Source organism: Balaenoptera physalus (assembly GCF_965194825.1).
Source record: "Balaenoptera physalus genome assembly, chromosome: 19".
Taxonomy (NCBI): Eukaryota; Metazoa; Chordata; class Mammalia; order Artiodactyla; family Balaenopteridae; genus Balaenoptera; species Balaenoptera physalus.
The window spans coordinates 15852123-15874952 of NC_138900.1; the positions used below are offsets into that span (position 1 = coordinate 15852123).

The 22830-nt window shown below is 36.7% G+C and overlaps 1 protein-coding gene across 6 annotated transcripts in view; it reads right to left on the bottom strand.

Annotated features, from left to right (window-relative positions):
* Positions 1–22830, bottom strand: part of ZFP82 (ZFP82 zinc finger protein) — a 100176-nt gene that overhangs the window by 72817 nt on the left and 4529 nt on the right. For 2 of the 6 annotated variants that reach the window (XM_082439453.1, XM_082439452.1), the window contains exons 2-3: positions 14250–14322; positions 10486–10581 (exon numbers count right to left, since the gene is read on the bottom strand). Coding sequence is in view for 2 of the 6 variants with exons in the window: in XM_082439457.1 (XP_082295583.1) it covers positions 10486–10584; positions 10885–11011; positions 14250–14258 (235 nt within the window). In the remaining 4 variants the exon portion in view is untranslated. Of the gene's footprint in view, positions 1–10485; positions 10585–10884; positions 11012–14249; positions 14323–22830 lie in introns of those variants that run through there. The other 4 variants (XM_082439458.1, XM_082439457.1, XM_082439455.1 and 1 more) reach the window with 4 other exon arrangements.

The following is a 22830-nucleotide window of genomic DNA, read 5'->3' on the forward strand; positions in this document are numbered from 1 at the left end:
GATCAGGACTTTTGATAAAAGCAAGAGTAATTAGGACAGGTATAGATAAAAAGGCCAATAGAATAAGAGTGACCTATGTATACATGGAGTTTTAATATGTGACTGTGGATCAGTGGAAAACAAATGGACTCTTCATTCAGTGGGGCAAAAATAATTTGTTTTCTCTACGGGGAAAAAATTATAACTGATCTCATACCATTTGTGAAAATCAACTCCAGTTACATTAACAGGGCTTTAATAAGAAAGTAAAACCATAAACATTCTTGGAAGAAAAAACAGGAGAAAATGGGGCTAGGAAAAGGTTTCTTATGACCCCAAAGGTGTGAAGCCTATGAAGGAAAAAAGTAGAATTTTTTAATAAACTTATATAATTATAATTATGTATAATTATATAAAATTATATAATTATATATAATTTAACTATTAAATATATAATGTAACCATAATAACACAAAGAATTACTGTTCATCAAAAGATCATAAAGAAAATGAATAAATAAGCTACAACAGGAAAAGATGTCTATAAAACATGCTACTGACCAAAAATTAGTACCTAGAAAATATATAAGGAATTCCTATAAATTTTAGGAAAAAGACAAATAGTCTAATAAAAAAATGATCAAAATGGCATTATAGGGACTTCTGTGGTGGTCCAGTCGTAGAGAATCCATCTTACAGTGCAGGGGACGTGGGTTTGACCCCTGGTTGGGGAACTGGGACCCCACATGCCACAGGGCAGCTGGGCCCACACGCCACAACTGCTGAGCTCACGTGCCACAAATGCTGAGCTCGTGTGCCACAACTGCAGAGCCCATGCACCCTGGAGCCTGCATGCCGCAACTAGAGAGGAGAGGGCCTGCACACAACAACTGGAGAAAGGCATGCGTGCCACAGTGAGGGGCCTGTGCACCACAATGGAGGATCCTGAATGCCTCAACGAGGATCCGGTGTGCCACACCTAAGACCCTACACAGCCAAAAATAAATAATAAATAAATCTTTAAAAAAAAAGTGCAGATTATCAAATCAGATGAAGTGGAGCATAGCTGCACTGCAGCTACTGCAATTAAGAGAAGGGAAGGATAGCAGTTTAAAAAAAAAATGGCATTACACAGAAGAAACACTATTGGCCAAACATGTGGAAAGATAATCATCTTCAACAGTAACCAGGAAAACTCAATTTAAAACAATGAAATAAGACTTTTTTTTTTGGCTGCATTGGGTCTTCATTGCTGTGTGTGGCAAGCGGGGACTACTCTTCATTGCGGTGCACGGGCTTCTCATTGCAGTGGCTTTTCTTGTTGTGGAGCACGAGCTCTAGGCGCGTGGGCCTTAGTAGTTGTGGCATGTGGGCTCTAGAGCACAGGCTCAGTAGTTGTGGTGCACGGTCTTAGTTGCTCTGCGGCACGTGGGATGTTCCCGGACCAGGGCTCGAACCCGTGTCCCCTGCATTGGCAGGCAGATTCTATTCCATTCTATTCTATTCTATTCTATTTATTTATTTATGGCTACGTTGTGCCTTCATTGCTGTGCACGGGCTTCTCATTGTGGTGGCTTCTCTTGTTGCGGAGCATGGGCTCTAGGTGTGCGGGCTTCAGCAGTTGTGGCACACAGACTCGGTAGTTGTGGCACATGGGCTTAGTTGCTCCGCGGCATGTGGGATCTTCCCAGACCAGGATCGAACCCGTGTCCCCTGCATTGGCAGGCGGATTCTTAACCACTGTGCTACCAGGGAAGTCCCAGCAGGCGGATGCTTTTTGTCTTACATCTTTATTGGAGTATAATTGCTTTACAGTGGTGTGTTAGTTTCTGCTGTATAACAAAGTGAATCAGCTCTACATATACACATATCCCCATAGCCCCTCCCTCTTGCGTCTCCCTCCCACCCTCCCTATCCCACCCCTCTAGGTGGTCACAGAGCACAGAGCTGATCTCCCTGTGCTATGCGGCTACGGCAGGCAGATTCTTAACCACTGTGCCACCAGGGAAGCCCCAAAATGAGATTTTATACTCACCAATCAGATTGTTAAAAAATGAAAAAAATCTTACAATATCAATTACAGGGAAAGATGGTGATACAGATACTTGGAAAACAGTTTGGTATTACCTGGTAAAGCTGAATAAGAAAGTATGCCTATTTAAAGTCAACTGGGCCACACAGCCTGTCTGGTGTGTTTTAATGTCCACTAAATTCTCAGACAAAGCCCCAGAAGCCTTTACCCTCTTTTTTGGCTATATGTCTATACAAGCTAAGTGGAATGGAGACTTGAAGTGACTATCTGGAGATATCAGGATCCAACAGGTTAACTGATTTTTTAAAGCAAATTTTTAAAAGTTTAATAAAAATCACTCTTTAAAGGTGGGGGGAAAAAAATGTATGCCAAGACCCAGCAATTATATTCCTAGGTGTATTTCCTAGTAAATCTCTTGTATATGCAAATCTAGAGATTTATATGTTATTCTCTTATAATTTTATGTTAATTGTTACATATATCCTATTGTGCATGTACTATATTTTATAAATAACTATACTAATTAAAAAAAAAAAACTTAGTGGATAAGCTGAAGAGCCAAAAGGTCATACATAACTGAAGAATATATCAGTGAATCAATACAAATCGAGGCAAGGAATTCTACGTAAAGGCAGTATAAATGGAAAAAGAGATGAAGAGTTTAAGCCATTGGAGGTGATCCAGATGTTCTAATGTCTGTTTAATAGGAGCTTAAGAGAGAAAAGAGTAAATGGTAGTAAGGTAATGTTTGAAGAGATGACTGGTAAGGATTTCCTATCACAAGAAAAAGATATAACTGCTCAGATTTAAAAATACAACCAGAAGCAAAATATGGCAGAATAAAGGTAACCACACCTGAATATTACAGTAAAAATTTAGCCCCTTAGAAGAAAAGTTTATAAAGGAACAACAATCATACGTTGAGAAGAAAACATTGGAGAATATCTTTATGGTCTTATGGTAAGCAAAGGTTTCTTAAACAGGACAAGAAGTACAGATAGCATGATCTGTTTATATAAGATTCAAAAATAGGCCAAGGAAGAATTTCTTACATAAGTCCTAATAAGTGTGACGCACAAAAGGAAAGATTGATAAATTTGACCAAAATGAAGAACTTCTGTTCACAAAAAGAAACCATAAAGAGAGCTAAAGGACAATTCAGAGTGGAAGAAGATATCAGCAATTTTTAGAACATGGAATATACTCATAAGCAAAATATATAAAGAACTCTTATACATCATTAAGAAAAATACAGGCAATACAATAGAAAAACAGGTAAAAAAGACGAACAGGCAATTGACTAAAGAATTTCAAAAGACGATAATGATATGAAAATGTGTTCAAGCTCATCAATAAAAAGGGAAATGCAAATTAAAACCACACTGAAGGGGCTTCCCTGGTGGTGCAGTGGTTGAGAGTCTGCCTGCCAGTGCAGGTGACACGGGTTCGAGCCCTGGTCTGGGAAGATCCCACATGCCGCGGAGCGGCTGGGCCCGTGGGCTACAATTACTGAGCCTGTGCGTCTGGAGCCTGCGCTCCGCAACAAGAGGCCGTGATAGTGAGAGGCCCGCGCATCGCGATGAAGAGTGGCCCCCGCTTGCCGCAACTGGAGAAAGCCCTCGCACAGAAACGAAGACCCAACATAAATAAATAAATAAAAATAAAACCACACTGAAGTATCACTATATGCTCAGCAATTGGTAAAAATCTAAGTTTGACAATACCATACATTAGGAAGCATGTGCAACAATGGGAGCTCCTATATACTGCTGGTGGGATTGTAAACTAGTATACGCATTAAAGAAAAGTTGAAAAATGGACAGCTAAAGATATGATGTCTTATGATCCATTCATTTCTATCCTATTCAAATAACATAGAAAATGTTCATAGTAGTGATTTATAACTGTCAAAAACTGGAAACAACCTAACTGCCTATGAAAAGTAGAACTGAAAAATAAACTGTGGTATATTCATGTAATCAAATGAATCAACTCTGACTATAAAAAACTGGGTGGCTCTCTTAGGTGGTAAAAGTATAAAGGGACACAAAGATACTATGGACAAAGAGAGATCTGTGCTGATAGTGTTGTAGTTCTTGACCTGGGTGATGGTTCCATGAGAATTCATTCTATAACTGTTTGAATATCTACCTATAGTTTGTTACTTTTCTGTACTTGAGATAATTTCCAATAAAAAGAATTAAAATATATTAAACTGTCTCCTGGGCCTGTCTATCTCTGCAGGTACAAGTGGATAGATGGATAAAAGAAATAGAAAAAGAGGCCCTGAAATACGAACTAACATAAATCAGAACTTATAACTGAACAGGCAGATGAAACAATGATGATATAAGCAGCTGTTCAGTAAATGGTGCTAAAATAAGGTATGGGGGCATGGGAGGGGGGATTGATTTGGACTCTCAATTTACAGCTTATTGTAAAAGAACTTTAAAATGGATTTAAATGCTATTGAAAATAGTAGAAAAATGTTTCAAAAAGAACAAAATATCTATGAAGTTTGTAGAAGTCAGTTAATTTTCTAAAATTAGAAATTGTAATAACCACAAAAGAGCTGACTACAGACACATTAAAGCATACACTTAAAGATGCCACTCCAAATTAAAATTTAAAAAGTAAAAAGCACCCTGTGCAAATGGGTATATAATGTTTTTATTTCATAAAGTCCATAAAAATTGACTGAAAAAAATTAGGACAGTAATAGATAAAAAGTGTAAAATATAGTAGCAAACAAGTTAAAAACAGTAGCACCATTAAGGTGAAAATGTTCACTCTCACTAGTACTCAGTAGAATGACACTAAAACAATCCAGTGTACCAAGAAATCAGTGTAAAAGTTATTAGGGATGATAAAGCATTAAAGTTATATAAGGGAGAAAATTCCCATATTTTTTAGAATTACATATTGAGGTTATACAAGGGTGAAATGACATGAAGTCTTGGATTTGAAAATACTTTAATAATAACAACTGGGATAGATGAAGCACTGGCCTCCTGGCTGCTCCTCACACAGAGCCAATGCATACCTGCCTCGGGCCCTTAAATGTTTGGCTTCCTCTCTCTGGAATGTTCTTCCTCCCAGTAATCATATACAATGATTTACAGCTATACTTCTTCAGGTCTCTGTCCCAATGTCATCGTGTTAGAAAAAGTTTCTTGTACCATATCACATAAAATAGCACCCCATCCCCTTTCTCCACTTTGTTTTTCTTTTCAGCACTTACCATTATATATTATATATTCATTTATTTGTGTATCTCTCCGTGCACCAGAGGGTAAACTCTGGAAATAGAGAGTCTGCACATTCTATTCACTGCTGTAACCTCAGTGTTGACTGTAGTGCTGGGCATGCAACAGGTATTCAATAAACATATACTGATCTATCGACAGATGAATAGATAAAGAAGATGTGGTTCTCAAGTGCTCATGGAACATTCTCCAGGATAGATCATATCTTGGGTCACAAATCAAGCCTTGGTAAATTTAAGAAAATTGAAATCGTATCAAGTATCTTTTCCGACCACAACGCTATGAGACTAGATATCAATTACAGGAAAAGATGTGTAAAAAATACAAACACATGGAGGCTACACAATACACTACTTAATAACGAAGTGATCACTGAAGAAATCAAAGGGGAAATCAAAAAATACCTAGAAACAAATGACAATGGAGACACGACGACCCAAAACCTACGGGACGCAGCAAAAGCAGCGCTAAGAGGGAAGTTTATAGCAATACAAGCCTACCTCAAGAAACAGGAAACATCTCGAATAAACAACCTAACCTTGCACCTAAAGCAATTAGAGAAAGAAGAACAAAAAAACCCCAAAGCTAGCAAAAGGAAAGAAATCATAAAGATCAGGTCAGAAATAAATGAAAAAGAAATGAAGGAAACAATAGCAAAAATCAATGAAACTAAAAGCTGGTTCTTTGAGAAGATAAACAAAATTGATAAACCATTAGCCAGACTCATCAAGAGAAAAAGGGAGAAGACTCAAATCAATAGAATTAGAAATGAAAAAGGAGAAGTAACCACTGACACTGCAGAAATACAAAAGATCATGAGAGATTACTACAAGCAACTCTATGCCAATAAAATGGACAACCTGGAAGAAATGGACAGATTCTTAGAAATGCACAAACTGCCGAGACTGAACCAGGAAGAAATAGAAAATATGAACAGACCAATCACAAGCACTGAAATTGAAACTGTGATTAAAAACCTTCCAACAAACAAGAGCCCAGGACCAGATGGCTTCACAGGTGAATTCTATCAAACATTTAGAGAAGAGCTAACACCTATCCTTCTCAAACTCTTCCAAAATATTGCAGAGGGAGGAACACTCCCAAACTCATTCTACGAGGCCACCATCACCCTGATACCAAAACCAGACAAAGATGTCACAAAGAAAGAAAACTACAGGCCAATATCACTGATGAACATAGATGCAAAAATCCTCAACAAAATACTAGCAAACAGAATCCAACAGCACATTAAAAGGATCATACACCATGATCAAGTGGGGTTTATCCCAGGAATGCAAGGATTCTTCAATATACGCAAATCAATCAATGTGATACACCATATTAACAAATTGAAGGAGAAAAACCATCTGATCATCTCAATAGATGCAGAGAAAGCTTTCGACAAAATTCAACACCCATTTATGATAAAAGCCCTGCAGAAAGTAGGCATAGAGGGAACTTTCCTCAACATAATAAAGGCCATATATGACAAACCCACAGCCAACATTGTCCTCAATGGTGAAAAACTGAAACCATTTCCACTAAGATCAGGAACAAGACAAGGTTGCCCACTCTTACCACTATTAGTCAACATAGTTTTGGAAGTGTTAGCCACAGCAATCAGAGAAGAAAAAGAAATAAAAGGAATCCAAATCGGAAAAGAAGAAGTAAAGCTGTCACTGTTTGCAGATGACATGATACTATACATAAAGAATCCTAAAGATGCTACCAGAAAACTCCTAGAGCTAATCAATGAATTTAGTAAAGTAGCAGGATACAAAATTAATGCACAGAAATCTCTTGCATTTCTATACACTAATGACGAAAAATCTGAAAGTGAAATTAAGAAAACACTCCCGTTTACCATTGCAACAAAAAGAATAAAATATCTAGGAATAAACCTACCTAAGGAGACAAAAGACCTGTATGCAGAAAATTATAAGACACTGATGAAAGAAATTAAAGATGATACAAATAGATGGAGAGATATACCATGTTCTTGGATTGGAAGAATCAACATTGTGAAAATGACTCTACTACCCAAAGCAATCTACAGATTCAATGCAATCCCTATCAAACTACCACTGGCATTTTTCACAGAACTAGAACAAAAAATTTCACAATTTGTATGGAAACACAAAAGACCCCGAATAGCCAAAGCAATCTTGAGAACGAAAAATGGAGCTGGGGGAATCAGGCTCCCTGACTTCAGACTATATTACAAAGCTACAGTAATCAAGACAGTTTGGTACTGGCACAAAAACAGAAATATAGATCAATGGAACAGGATAGAAAGCCCAGAGATAAACCCACGCACATATGGTCACCTTATCTTTGATAAAGGAGGCAAGCATATACAGTGGAGAAAAGACAGCCTCTTCAATAAGTGGTGCTGGGAAAATTGGACAGATACATGTAAAAGTATGAAATTAGAACACTCCCGGACACCATGCACAAAAATAAACTCAAAATGGATTAAAGACCTAAGTGTAAGGCCAGACACTATCAAACTCTTAGAGGAAAACATAGGCAGAACACTCTATGACATACATCACAGCAAGATTCTTTTTGACCCAGCTCCTAGAGAAATGGAAATAAGAACACAAATAAACAAATGGGACCTAATGAAACTTAAAAGCTTTTGCACAGCAAAGGAAACCATAAACAAGACCAAAAGACAACCATCAGAATGGGAGAAAATATTTGCAAATGAAGCAACTGACAAAGGATTAATCTCCAAGATTTACAAGCAGCTCACACAGCTCAATAACAAAAAAATGAACAACCCAATCCAAAAATGGGTGGAAGACCTAAATAGACATTTCTCCAAAGAAGATATACAGATTGCCAACAGACACATGAAAGAGTGCTCAACATCATTAATCATTAGAGAAATGCAAATCAAAACTACAATGAGATATCATCTCACACTGGTCAGAATGGCCATCATCAAAAAATCTAGAAACAATAAATGCTGGAGAGGGTGTGGAGGAAAGGGAACACTCTTGCACTGTTGGTGGGAATGTAAATTGATACAGCCACTATGGAGAACAGTATGGAGGTTCCTTAAAAAACTACAAATAGAACTACCATACGACCCAGCAATCCCACTACTGGGCATATACCCTGAGAAAACCATAGTTCAAAAAGAGTCATGTACCAAAATGTTCATTGCAGCTCTATTTACAATAGCCAGGACATGGAAGCAACCTAAATGTCCATCGACAGATGAATGGATAAAGAAGATGTGGCACATATATACAATGGAATATTACTCAGCCATAAAAAGAAATGAAATGGAGGTATTTGTAATGAGGTGGATGGAGTTAGAGTCTGTCATACAGAGTGAAGTAAGTCAGAAAGAGAAAAACAAATACAGTATGCTAACACATATATATGGAATCTAAGGAAAAAAAAAAAAAAGCCATGAAGAACCTAGTGGCAAGATGGGAATAAAGATACAGACCTACTAGAGAATGGACTTGAGGATATGGGGAGGGGGAGGGGTGAGATGTGACAGGGTGAGAGAGTGTCATGGACATATATACACTACCAAATGTAAAATAGATAGCTAGTGGGAAGCAGCCGCATAGCACAGGGAGATCAGCTCGGTGCTTTGTGACCACCTAGAGGGGTGGGATGGGGAGGGTGGGAGGGAGGGAGATGGAATAGATATGGGAACATATGTATATGTATAACTGATTCACTTTGTTATAAAGCAGAAACTAACACACCATTGTAAAGCAATTATACTTCAATAAAGATGTTTAAAAAAAAAAAGAAGTGGTACATATATACAATGGAACATTACTCAGCCATTAAAAAGAATGAAATAATGCCATTTGCAGCAATATGGATGGACCTGAAGATTATCATACTAAGCGAAGTCAGACAGAGAAAGACAAATATCATACGCTATCACTTATACGTGGAATTAAAAAAAATAATAATACAAATGAACTTATTTACAAAACAGAAACAGACTCACAGACTTAGAGAATGAACTTATGGTTACCAGGGGGAAGGGTGGCGGGGAGGGATAAACTGGGAGTTTGGGAATGACATGTACACACTGCTATATTTAAAACAGGTAACCAACAAGGACCTACTGTATAGCACAGGGAACTCTGCTCAATATTCTGTAATAACCTAAATGGGAAAAGAATTTGAAAAAGAATAGATACATGTATATGTATAAATGAATCACTTTGTTGTACACCTGAAACTAACACAACATTGTTAATCAACTGTTCTTCAATATAAAATAAAAATTAAAAAAAAAAACATATACTGAATTAAGGAATGTGCTGTCCTGGTTTTTCCTTTTTTTTTTAAATTTATCTTTGCTAGCACTAAGCTCTCAATGGAGGCACAGAGCCTTTTTGCCTTTTTTCCATTAAAGTCAATGACATGCATGCTCAAATTTCCCTCTATGACATCTATGTGGATCAACTCCTTTTCTACCTCTTTAGCCCTCACTTTCTGCTGGGCTCCCTATTTTAACCTCACTTATGGTGCTTCTACATTTTAGGAGTTATACATAGTATCCCTATTAAGCTATAAACTCTGAAATTGCTTATTCATTTTTTGTTGTTTTTTTTTTTTTCATTTTTGGCTGTACCATGCGGCTTAAGGGATCTTAGTTCCCCGACCAGGGATCGAACCCGTGCCCCCTTCAGTGGAAGCGTGGAGTCCTAACCACTGGACCACCAGGGAATTCCTGCTTGTTTGTTTTTTAATCTCTTCAGTACCTAGCAGACAGAGTACTTCACACACATTAGAAAATCAGTAAATGAATGAATCAATGAGTGTATGAGCTACTGTATCATAAAAACCCTAAAGGAAATAAGTCTTTGGTAATGTAGAAAAAAAAAATATTTCAGGAGACAGTGATGCTTTTTAAAGACTAAATACAAAAGAGGATAAGCTGATAAGGAAGTAGATCCAAATTTGGAAAGAAAGGAATATTATTAGAGAAGGTGGAGGAGGGCACCAGCTGTTTAGAATTGGGACAGAAGTACACGAGGAGAAGAGCAGGTGGAATGTGTTAAGTAAGGGGAAAAGGTAAGATCATTTGAAATGTCATGCTGAAAAGGCTTACTTTTGCACAACAGGCCTAAAGTTTTTAAGGAGAGTTTCCCAGATTTCATCTCAAAGGTGCAGTCTCTCCACTGACCAATTGGGTCATTACCTGCCATGCCTCACTTACCTGGCCACTGGTCTCTTGTTAGTTCTCTGTCAACCAACCAGGGTTCCTTCCCTTGCTCCAAGAAGGAGATCACATCTGGTTTAGAAATAGAACGTCCTGCTTACAAAAGAAGTAATGAGATAAGTTTATGATGAGAATGTCCCAGAATTCAAATCCAGTCCCTTCATTATTAAGAAAGAGTCAAAGAAAGATACATCAGATTTATGAAACATAACAGAGGACTTGAAACTTCCCTCATAACTCAATGCAGCTTCCTCTTTCTAACTCTACAGTATTAAAATTATTCCTCCGGAAATAAGCTGTAGAAATCCAAATGGTTACTTGAAAGGTAGGTGAGTATAACACCAGAATAAGTAGACCTTCTCAAGGCAGAATCTGAATTATTATGGACGTCCTTACCCATTGAAACCAGGTTGCTGTAATTCTCCAACATCACCTCTCTGTATAAATCTCTCTGAGCATCATTCAGGTACTCCCACTCCTCCTGAGAGAAGTCTATGGACACATCACTGAACATCACTGACTCCTGGAACAACAACCATGTTAAATTGTTAAAAATTAGATTGGATTAATAAACATAAGTGTTTTTGTGACAGAAAGAGAGAAGAAAAAAATAAAGCTAGAAGAGGGACTTCCCTGGTGGCGCAGTGGTTAAGAATCTGCCTGCCAATGCAGGGGACACAGGTTCGAGCCCTGGTCCGGGAAGATCCCACATGCTGCGGAGCAACAAAGCCAGTGCGCCACAACTACTGAGCCTGCGCCCTAGAGCCTGCGAGCCACAATTACTGAGCCCACGTGCCACAACTACTGAAGCCCACGTGCCTAGAGCCTGTGCTCTGCAACAAGAGAAACCACTGCAGTGAGAAGCCCACGCACCACAAGGAAGAGTAGCCCCCGCTCACCACAACTAGAGAAAGCCCACGCACAGCAACAAAGACCCAACACAGCCCTAAATAAATAAATAAATAAATTTATTAAAATAAAGCTAGAAGAAGTGAAAACCAGCAAGCATACAGAGTGGGGCTGAATGTCTGGGATGCATCTGGAGGACTGTAAACAAATAAGCAGGACTGAATCACTGAGCTTCCAAGTCATCTGTTTCCTCCAAGGAAAATGCCTGTGTATAGTGGGACACTTCCATTATCCAAGTAAGTCTGGGAAGGTACAAAATCCAGCCAAGACGAGTTTCCTCATTAAATGAAATAGTATACACAAACAACTAGCAAATGCTTGTCATATAATATGTTATGAATACATGTGACTATCTTTTCCAAAATAGCTATAAGTAAAATTTCAGAATAAGGGATAAAAAGAAGACATTAAAAGCAGGTTGGACAAAAGCCATCAAGAATCAGAGAGGTGGGGCTTCCCTGGTGGCGCAGTGGTTAAGAATTCTCCTGCCAAGGCAGGGGACACGGGTTTGAGCCCTGGGCCGGGAAGATCCCACATGCTGCAGAGCAACTAAGCTCGTAAGCCACAACTACTGAGCCCATGTGCCACAACTACTGATGCCTGCGCGCCTAGATCCTGTGCTCCGCAACAAGAGAAGCCACTGCAATGAGAAGCCCCTGCACCGCAATGAAGAGCAGCCCCTGCTCGCCGCAACTAGAGAAAGCCTGAGCGCAGCAACAAAGACCCAATGCAGCCAAATAAATAAATAAATAAATAATACTTTAAAAAAAAAAAAAAAAACGAACCAGAGAGGCAATGGGGTTCTTAAGAAAACCACTAAAAACAAGAAATGGTAAGAACAATTCTTCAATATGCTGATGAAGAAAAGAAATTCTGATCTAGAAATCTATAACCAAATTTTCATTCTGTTGTGACAATTGAAAAAAGAAATTCCTAGACATGGAACGACTCAGCACAATTTCTTAGGAAACTACCAGAGGCTGTGCTCCACCAAAATCAGAGAGTAAACTAGAAAAGAGGAAGACATGGGATTCAAGAAATAAGTGAATTAACACGGGAGAACAGTGAAGGAAAATCCCAGGGGGAAAAAAAAAAAAAAAAAAAGGGAAGTCTTTGGGAAACAGACCTAGAGAGCAACTAGATGGGAGCAGGGTGAAAAAGGGAATAGGGACGGATGTCTCCATGTTCAAAAGGAATTGATGTGTTTGACCGGATGGAAAACGTATTGATTGGCATGTGGCAGCGATTCTGGAGATTTTGGATATAAATACATGGAAAACTAAGCAAATGGGGGAAAGAAAGCAATTAACCCCAAGAAAAATGAAAGCTTGTAACAGAAAAAAGCCATGAGCTGGCTCAGCAGTGAGTGATATTTGCAGTCCTAAGAATGTGTACACTATTGATTTAACCAAAAATTGTGATATAATAACAGAATCAGAGGAAATGAAGGGTGCAATATGAAAGTATAATGTCCTTTCCACTCTGCAGTAAGTCAAGAGATAATGAGTAAAACTGATTATCAATATTCAAGAGTTGAGGGCAGCTACCTTTTGGGAGTGGAACTGGTAGTGGAGCCAGATTGAAACAGCACTACTTTACTTCTGAACATGTATAATATGACTTTAAAAAATATTTTAAATTTGCATATAATTCAAGACTGATCCATTCTAATGTCACACTACTGTATAATAAGTTATTCCTTGTTAAATTCTTTCCATAAGCATATTTTTTTCACTGAATAATATTCTATAATATGGACATAAATGACAACTTCTCCTTTGCTTTCAGACGTTGAGGCTGAAGGTGATCTTTAAAGACCTTCCCAACATTGGCCCAATCTCACCTAAAACCGCCCATTGCTCAACTGTAAACTTCCTTTGTTCCTGAACTACAGGAAATTGGCAGAACGTGATCCAGTTTCACACAATGGCATTACTGATGTCTATTTATCATGGATGATCTCGTGGGGTGTCAGAGCTTTGTACCAACCACCAGTCATACCTCCAAACTTGAAAGTCTCATACATAGGAGATCTTTCTGTGTGTTAAGAATGAAATCAAACAAAACCATTCCACATACTTTCTTACTGGAAAACCTAGGTCTGTGGAGATGATCAGGGCTTTTCCCTATGAGGTGCCCCTAATTACCCATCTCCATCCTATCAAATCACTGTCCAAAGCAAATTAGATTAACAAATGGAAAACACATTTCTGTTCTACCAAGATTTCTGACACAACTCTGAGAGAAGATGCTGAAGGACTTACTAAATGGATTTGTAAATACTGTTTAAAAGAAGAAGGGGGGACTGTGGAGGGCACTGGGTAGTTTAGGAGGAAATAGGGGTCAGGTTCCTGAAGGGGGACCATGTTAACCAGTGAAAAAAACTTTCTTCCAAACCTGGTCTCAGTCAGACTGTTTTTACATTATGTAATTAACAATTTGTGGGAACAAATAAAGATACTTGATGAACTCCATAAGCAATTTTCTAATGGATTTCAATCTGATTAAGACCCCTTCAGAGAAACTTGTTATCTAACCCCTCAGCCCTCTAACAGTTATCTGTAATTTAAGAGTATAAAGATCTTTAACCGGACATTCCTTCCTTTTTTCCAACAATGATTATCTAACCACTTATTTTTTCTATAAATATTTCCACCGTGAGAAATTTTTGAATTGACTTATTAGAGACCTTTTCTTTAGAGCAAGAGTAAGAGAATTTTGGCATTGCTTATAACTAAACTGTCTGAAAGTTGTTTTTTAAAAACACCTAAAAGCTCATGATGAGGAAAGCAAATATTTACATGTATTGGGTAAAAATGACTCTATTTGAGCAAAAAGAAACAGCATCTCACCTGAGCCATGGCTTTGATATTTGCAGAAAAGGACCAGTCTTCCTCTGGGCTCCTCTTCTGGAAAAAGGCAGAGCTGGTGGAGATGAAAAGAAGCTATATAAGATCCCACTTGCCTCATACCTCCCAGAATGATCATATTTCCCCTCTGTTCACTCCACACAAACAGTTGAGGGGTATCAGTGAGAAGAATGGGCAAATCTCTCATTATCCCCTACTCCAGAAACCTCAAGCTTTGACTAGAGCCAGATAGATCTGGACAACTTGACATGGGTTAGAGAACATAGCTTGTATATATACACATATACACACAAAGATGTACTTTTGAAAAGTACAAATTTTAGAATATTATACACACTGTTACTATTTTTACTTAATATATCTTGGACCAGATCCCAACTAGTACATTCAGAGCTACATAATTCTCTTAGCTACATTGTATTCTACTAAATGGATACACTTTAATTTATTCAACCAATTTGCTGCCAATGATCATTTGGGTTGTTTCCAGTCTTTCACTATAACAAACAATGCTGTGATATATATTCTTGTACATATATCATTTTACCTGTATATAAATTCTGAATGATTAATTCCTAAAAGTTGATCATATGCATTTTAATTTGGATATACATTGGTCAAACCAATTTTCAATGATCTTGGATTGTACAATCAGGTCCCAAGTCCTGACCAAGAAACATCTGGTTGATAAACCAGATCCTCTAATCTTGCCTAGTTGAGAAGACTTTTGGGGTTAATGAGCCTTGACTTAAGAAAACTGAAATCCAGAAAAGCAAACAAAGTAATTTTACAGAATTTACAGTAATTTGGGGAAGATATTAAAATTAGCATAACAATAGAAAGGAATTAAAAACTACAGAAATAACATAGAAATGGACTAAACCCACATCACTGATGCTTTAGAACAGCTTTTGACTATAAGTACAGTAATAAAATTCATAATAATTGTGTATATTCTGTGTGCTTCTATACTAATAGAAGTCTAAAACTGTTTAAGGGGAGTGACTGAATTTGTCATCGATGTTTAAATGTTTAAGAAAATTTGTGTTTTTTTGTTTATTGGATATAGGAATGTAATAAACTGAGCATTATAAAAGTATAACGGGCAGTGAGCATCCTCTATATATACCAAGCTCCTTGATCATCAAACAATTTATCAATAATTTCATGTAAAACTGACCACGGAGGAAGTAACACCATGGTATCATGTTATAAATTATTTAATGGCTACTTCTACCCCTAGTTACTCACTGCATTCCCCCACAGGTAAACACATTCCAGGAAATGAAAACCAAAGTAATCCACAAATGCCTCTTCCTTAAAACCTGAAAGCATTCCTTTAAATAACTATTATTACTACTTACTAAGTTCTTAGTATTTTTATCAACCACATAGCCTCTTACATGCCAGGTATTGTGCTAAAAGAAGAAGGGGGGACTGTGGAGGTCACTGTTGATACTAAAGAATCAACAGTAATCCAGAAAGAAAGAGTTCCTTCTCCTATACTCCTCACTTTTAAGTCCCCCTTTCTGGTCTCTCTTCCTGGCCTTTCCCTGACTTTAAAGGGACTTCCTCAAGTGCTATACCTTCCAAGCAGAATGGGCAGGAAACATCTCACTTCAATAGCTCCATACTATGTTTGTCACATTCCCAGCCCTCTTCATCTTTGCCCCAGATGGTATACTCCCAGGCTGAATTCTTGCATCTGGAGGATCTGCTCCTCCCTTTTAAAGCCAACAATCTCTGTGGCCAAGACCATCGTATATTTGCAACATGACCACACCTGGGGCATGGAGCACTGCCAGAAGATACCACTACGGAGAAGAGAGTCTTACAATCTAATAGGTGATTTAAAATTTTTGAGAATTTTGCACTCTTCTAAATAACACACCTCTTTTAATTAAAAAAAAAATGTAATGTATTAAATATTTCCAGCATTACCCTAAAAATTTCCTGTATGCTAGGAACTGTAGTTGTCTGCTAGTAACAGAGACCTGAAAAGCAGTTTAATTTTTCTTATATAATGAGAAGGCTAGAAGTAGGTAGTGGCTGGCTTGGGTCCCCATGGTTGTTTTAGACACAATATCTATCATACAATTAAAGATTACTAGACATGCAAAGAGATAAAAACAGAAAACAGCAGCAGAACCAAAGACAATTTAGATACTGGAGTTGGCAAACAAATAATTTTAAATGGCTATAATTAAAATGTTAAAGGCAACCAAGGAAAAGATAGGCAAATGGATGATAAGACGAAGAAACTAAACAGAATTGAAATCCATAAAATTTTGGCAAATTAAGAAACAAAGAAGTCATTGCATGGTTTTGAGGTCAGACAAGCAGAAGACAGGATCACTGAACTCAAAGACAAGCCAACAAAAAATAGCCACATGAAGTGTGGGAGAAAAAAAATAACAGGAGTATAAAAGACACACGAGACACAGTTAAAAGATCTACCACAAACATAAGTGGAATCTCAGAAGGAGAAGAGATTGGAGAGGAATTAATATTTGAATAGATGTATACACTGATGTGTATAAAATTGATGACTAATAAGAACCTGCCGTATAAAAAAATAAATAAAATTAAATTAAAAAATTAAACAACAACAACAACAAAAGAGCCTATGGGGGAGACCGATCTGAAAAAAATTTTTTAAATTTAAAAAAATTTTTTTTTTAATTTGAATAGATTAATTGATTAAAAGTCTCAACAAGAGTTTCAACCCCCTTCTTCAGGTTTCTTCAGCAAACCTGATGAATAATATATAAGAAGGTAAACAAAACACACAAAACAAAAGCAAAACCACAACCAAGCATATCAGAGTCAAACCGCTAAAAACCAAAGAGAAAGGAAAAAATTATTGATAGTACCCAGAAGAATGAAAGATCTATTACCAACAGCACTGATAAAAAAGAAAGGGATAACATGAACAAAATCAGGAATGAAAAAGGGAACATTATTAAAGATAGCATTGATGTTAAAAAGATAATAAGAGAATACTAATAACTTTATGTTCTTAAGTTTGAAAGCTTAGATGAAATGGACAGATTCCCTGGAAAAAAATGCCAAAACTGACAAAACAAACAGAAACAACAGAATAGCTGAAAAGTTAAATTGATTCCATAATTTAAAATTTACCTATCAAGAAAATTTCAGGCCCAGATAGCTTCACCAGTGAATTCTTCCAAAGTTAAGGATTAACTGTAGCCTTACAATGTAGTGAAAAGAGAACACAAGGAATTCTTCCCAACTCATATGAGGCTAATGTAAGCCTGACACCAAAACTTAATGAAGACATTAGAAGAAAAGAAAATTATAGGCCAATATTTCTCATGAACACACATGCAGAAATTCTACAAAAAGTATTAGCAAATCTAACCCACTGGGGGAAAAATGTAATACATTATGGCTAAGTAGGGTTTATTTCAGGAATAAAAGGTTGGTTCAACTTTTGAAAATCAACATAATTTACCAGATTAATAATAAACAATACCACATTTGATCCTTTCATAGACACAGAAAACGCATTTAACTAAATTCAGCCCTCATTAATGTAAAAAAGTCTTAGCAAATGAGAAAGCGAACTCCCTCAACCTGATAAATAGCATCTACAATAGGTGTTTTTGTAGATGCTAATACAAGGACAAATACAAAAAGCAATTGTACTTTTAGCAGCAATTGGAAATTTTTCAAAATTTAAATGCTGTTACAATTTCAACAGTAAATGTCAAATACCCAGGTATAAATCTACAAAAGATGTGCACTGAAAACCATAGCTAACTGATGAGAGAAATTAAAGACCTTAACAAATGTAGATATAAGCCATATTTAATAGTTGGAAGATGCAATACTGATGTCAATTCTCCCCATATTAACAAATAGATACACAAACAAAATCCCAGCAATGATTTTTCTTTTTTGGTGAGAATTAACAAATTGATTCTAACATCTACAGGAAATTGATTTCTTGAAAAAGAAAAAAAGTCAGAGGATTAATACTACAGATTTCAAGACAGTGGTACTGACAAAAGACAAAAAATAAAAAAAGAATACAGTTCAGAAAGAGAGCCACATATATAATACCACCTGATTTATGATAAAAGCTCCTTGCAATTCAAATGGGCAAGGATGGTATGTTCAATAAAATAGTGGTGGAACAACTGGGTACTTGAATGGAAAAAAAATTAACCTTTATCCTTACCTCTCACCATACACAAAAATTAATTCAATATGGATCATAGTCTTAAATGTGAATGATAAATTTATAAAGCTTCTAAAAGAAAACATAGGAGTGTATCTTCAAGACCTTGGGAATAATCAAAGATTTCTTTCCAAGATATAAAAAAACCACTAATCCTAAAAGACAAAGGGCTGAAAAACTGCTAGAAAAATGGCGAAAGATATAAATAGGCAATCAAAAAAAGATTTTAAAATGTTCAAGCACATTCATAATTAAAGAAATTAGAAAACAACACCGAGATACTATGTTTCACGTATTAGATTGGTAAAAACAAAAGGCATGCATGAGGACACATTCTGCTCCTAGGCTGTGGGGAGAAAGAGGCACTCTTACACACTGCAAGTGGGAATGAAAACTGGTACAACAGCTCTAAAGGAGAATTTAGCAACACCTAACAAAACTGCATACACACCTACCTCTTGACCCAGCAATCCCACTTCTAGGAATCTACTCTGAAGATATACCTCCAGCAATACAAAAATACATATATACAAAGTATTCATTGCAGCACTATTTCTAGTAGTAAAATATTGACCTAAATGCCCATAATAGGAGAGTGGTTGAATAAACTATGATTAAATCCATATACTGGAATATTATGTAGCTGTAAAAAAGAGTTATTAGTATCTCTTTGAATTGCAGTAGAATAATGTCCAGGATATGTCATTAAGTGAAAGAAACAATGTTCAAAAGAGTACCTAGAATATGTTATCTTTAATGAAAAAAAAAGAGGTCATTCAAAAGAGTACCTGTATCTGCTCATTTGTGCAAAGGAAATACCAGAAGGATAAAACAGAAACTAACGAGACTGATTATGTACAAGAAGTGGGCAGGAACCATGTTAATGTTTTCATACTCAAAATATTATGACATGTTACAATCAACCAGGATGTGAAGGAACCCAAAGTGTAACACACAAAGCTAAATGTAGGAAAAATGAGTAACAAAACTATACTGAAGAGGGTAGTGAAGAAAACTAAATTGAGTAACTTTGGAAACAGTTTTGACTATATAAGTTTAAGTTAAAGAACAAAAAAGTTGCACACAAATACTTTACTGTACTTAGTACATTTATTTTTTACACGAGTATGGGGTTAGCAATTCTGCAACTACTTTATATACATTCTAGGATATGTGTAAAAAAATTATTGATACTAAGAAGCAGGTTTCTCACTGTTGGAGAAAAGAGTTACAAATAAGGAAATGGCCAAACCTGAAGGGAGACAATTCTCCATGAGTCTTGCATGTTTCTGCACATGTTGCCAGATCAGAGACTAAGTGCTTTTATTCTGGATAATTTCTGCAAGATGTTTATATAATGAACAGCCTTGGAGGACAGAGATAGTCTCTCTCTAGAGCAAAAGCCAGGCATGCTTATTACCCATTATAAAAGGTTCAGGTTCCCTAAATTCAAGGGAGCACATAAATACCTGTGTATTTTGCATCACCCTATGGGTGCAAGTGAACCAGTGCAAGGAAAATATTGATACTTTGGCTACTGTTACCACAATGAGCAACAAACTTTCATCTCTGACTCCGAAATCTCATGTCTTCTACCAGCATCTGTGAAGCTGCCCAAGCTAACTTTTAACTTATAAGTAGGGTAAAATCTCAGACACTTCACAGTTCTTGACAGAATCCCATGGTATTGAACTGGAATTGAAAGTATGAGTATGAACTGGTGGTTTTTAAATATATACAAATAAAGATAGATAGATAGATAGGTAGATAGAGATGTGTGTATATACATTTGCTTATTTTCTAGCTCTGTCCGTTGCCAGGAACTAGAGGAATTACACCCAGATAGAAATGAGCACAACAAGTGCCCAGAGCTTGGTTTATAAATCCACTCTCCAATAAAAGAAACCAGGGATCCTTGGAGAAATTGCTGATTCCAGGGCTAGAGGAGGGAAAAATACAAGCCTGGAACATATTGGTGCCAGAAAGTAAGACAGTGCTCAAAAAAATAATGGCATGTTGAAAGGACACAGAAGTCAAACTGAAGGAGTTCCTAGTGGCCAAATCTGGGACAATTTGAGCAACAAAATATGTAACAATAATAGATTATGAACTCAGAATAATATATATATATCTATGAGTTCATAAATAATTGAACACATAAGAGGAATAAGGGACAACTCTTCTTTACACTAGAATTTAAATTAATAAATGTAGAAGGAATGATGGAAAGGGAAAATCACCACTAGGCAAACATCACAGTAATAATTGTTACAGATAAGAATTATCAATGGATATTAAAATTAATGAGTGAAAGTATAATGAGAAACAGTATTTTTGCATAGTCCCAAAGCACCTCCCCACGAGATACTTATTAATTAAAAAGAGGAATACAGTAATTTTACAAAGGAGAAACCAGGCAGACACCACCTTTAACCAAGTGATCAAAGTTAACATTACCAATAATGAGATATACTGATATAACTCCTGATATGACACATTGAGAAGAACACAACATCATTTCTGTGATCTTTTTGCCAAAAATGCATAGTCTAAATTTAGTCACGAGGAAACAGCAGACAAATCCAAATGAAAGACATTCTACAAAATAACTGGCCAGTGCTCCTCAAAAGTGTCAAGGTCATAAAAGACAAAAAGGACTAAAGAACTATGTCAGATGGGAAGAGACTAACAAAACAAGACAATTAAATCAATCTGGGAACTTAGATTGGATTCTGGAACAGAACAGGGCACTGATAAGACAATTAGCAAAATTTAAGTAAGGTTTGTAAATTAGCAAATGTTTTGTATCAGGGTAAATTTCCTGGTTTTCATAATTGTACTGTGGACACCTGAGTGAAGAGTATATTGGAATTCTTTGCACTATGTTTACAATATGAAAATAAAGTTTTTTTTAATGAAAAAAATTAAAAGGACAAGAGAACACTTTTAAAAATTGGATATTCAAATGGCCAATAAAGATATGAAAAGGTGCTGAACATCATTACACACCAGGGAAATGCAAATTAAAACTGTGATGAAATTCCACTACACATCCACCAGAATAGTTAAAAGATTGATAATTTCAAATAATGGAGACGATGTGGAACACCTGAAACTCTCATACATTACTGGATGGAATGTAAATTGGTACAACATGAGATATTGGTAGTATCCATTAAACATGCCTGCCCAATGATCTAGCAATTCCACTCCTAAATATTTACTCAAGAGAAGAGCATTTACGTGTTCACCAAAACCACAGTAGAATGTTCATAGCAGCAACACAATTCGTAATAGCCCCAAATTAGAAAATATCAAATGTCCCTGAACAGTGTAATCAATTAATAAATTGCAATATACCCCGAAATGTAATGAGAACTAAGTACAATTACACTCAAAAACATAGATGAATCTCATAGACATAACGTGGAACAAAAGAAGCCAGGCATAAAAGAACACATGCCATATAATTCCATTTATATATGAAATTCAAGAATGGGTAAAATTGGGGCTTCCCAGGTGGCGCAGTGGTTGAGAGTCTGCCTACTAATGCAGGGGACACGGGTTCAAACCCTGGTCTGGGAGGATCCCACATGCCACGGAGCAACTAGGCCCGTGAGTCGCAACTACTGAGCCTGCGCGTCTGGAGCTTGTGCTCCGCAACAAGAGAGGCCCGCGCACCGCGATGAAGAGGGGCCCCGGCTCACCGCAACTAGAGAAAGCCCTCGCACAGAAACGAAGACCCAACACAGCCAAAAATAAATAAATTAATTAATTAAAAAAAAAAAAAAAGAATGGGTAAAATTAATTAATGGTTATAGAATTCTGAATATTGATTCTGGGAGAGGAATAACTGGGAAGGGGCATGAGGGAAACTTCTGGGGTGCTGGCAAAGTTCTTTATGTTGATCCAGGAAACTGTTTTATCGCTGTATACTGAAGATTTGTGCACTTTACTGTATATATGCTATATGTCATAAAAATGTTTTAAAAAAACTATCAGAACCATGTTTTGGTAGGGACATGGAGCAATGAGATGTTTCAAACACTGCTGTGCAAATATAAATCTGGCATCCTCTTTTGTAAATATTTTGGCACTATTTGGTAAAGTGGAAGATATATGACCTAGCAACTCCATTGGTAGGTAAACTCATGCATGTGTACCCTATGTAAAAGAATGCTCCTGGCAGCATAGTCTATAAAGTCAAAAACTAGAAATAACTCAAATGCCCATCATTACTAGAAGGGATGAATAATAGTAGTATACTTTAAAGGGATGGAATACAATATAGCAAGGAAAACAAATGAACCACTATTATATCTAATATGCATAATTCTCAAAAACAGTTGTACAAATAAA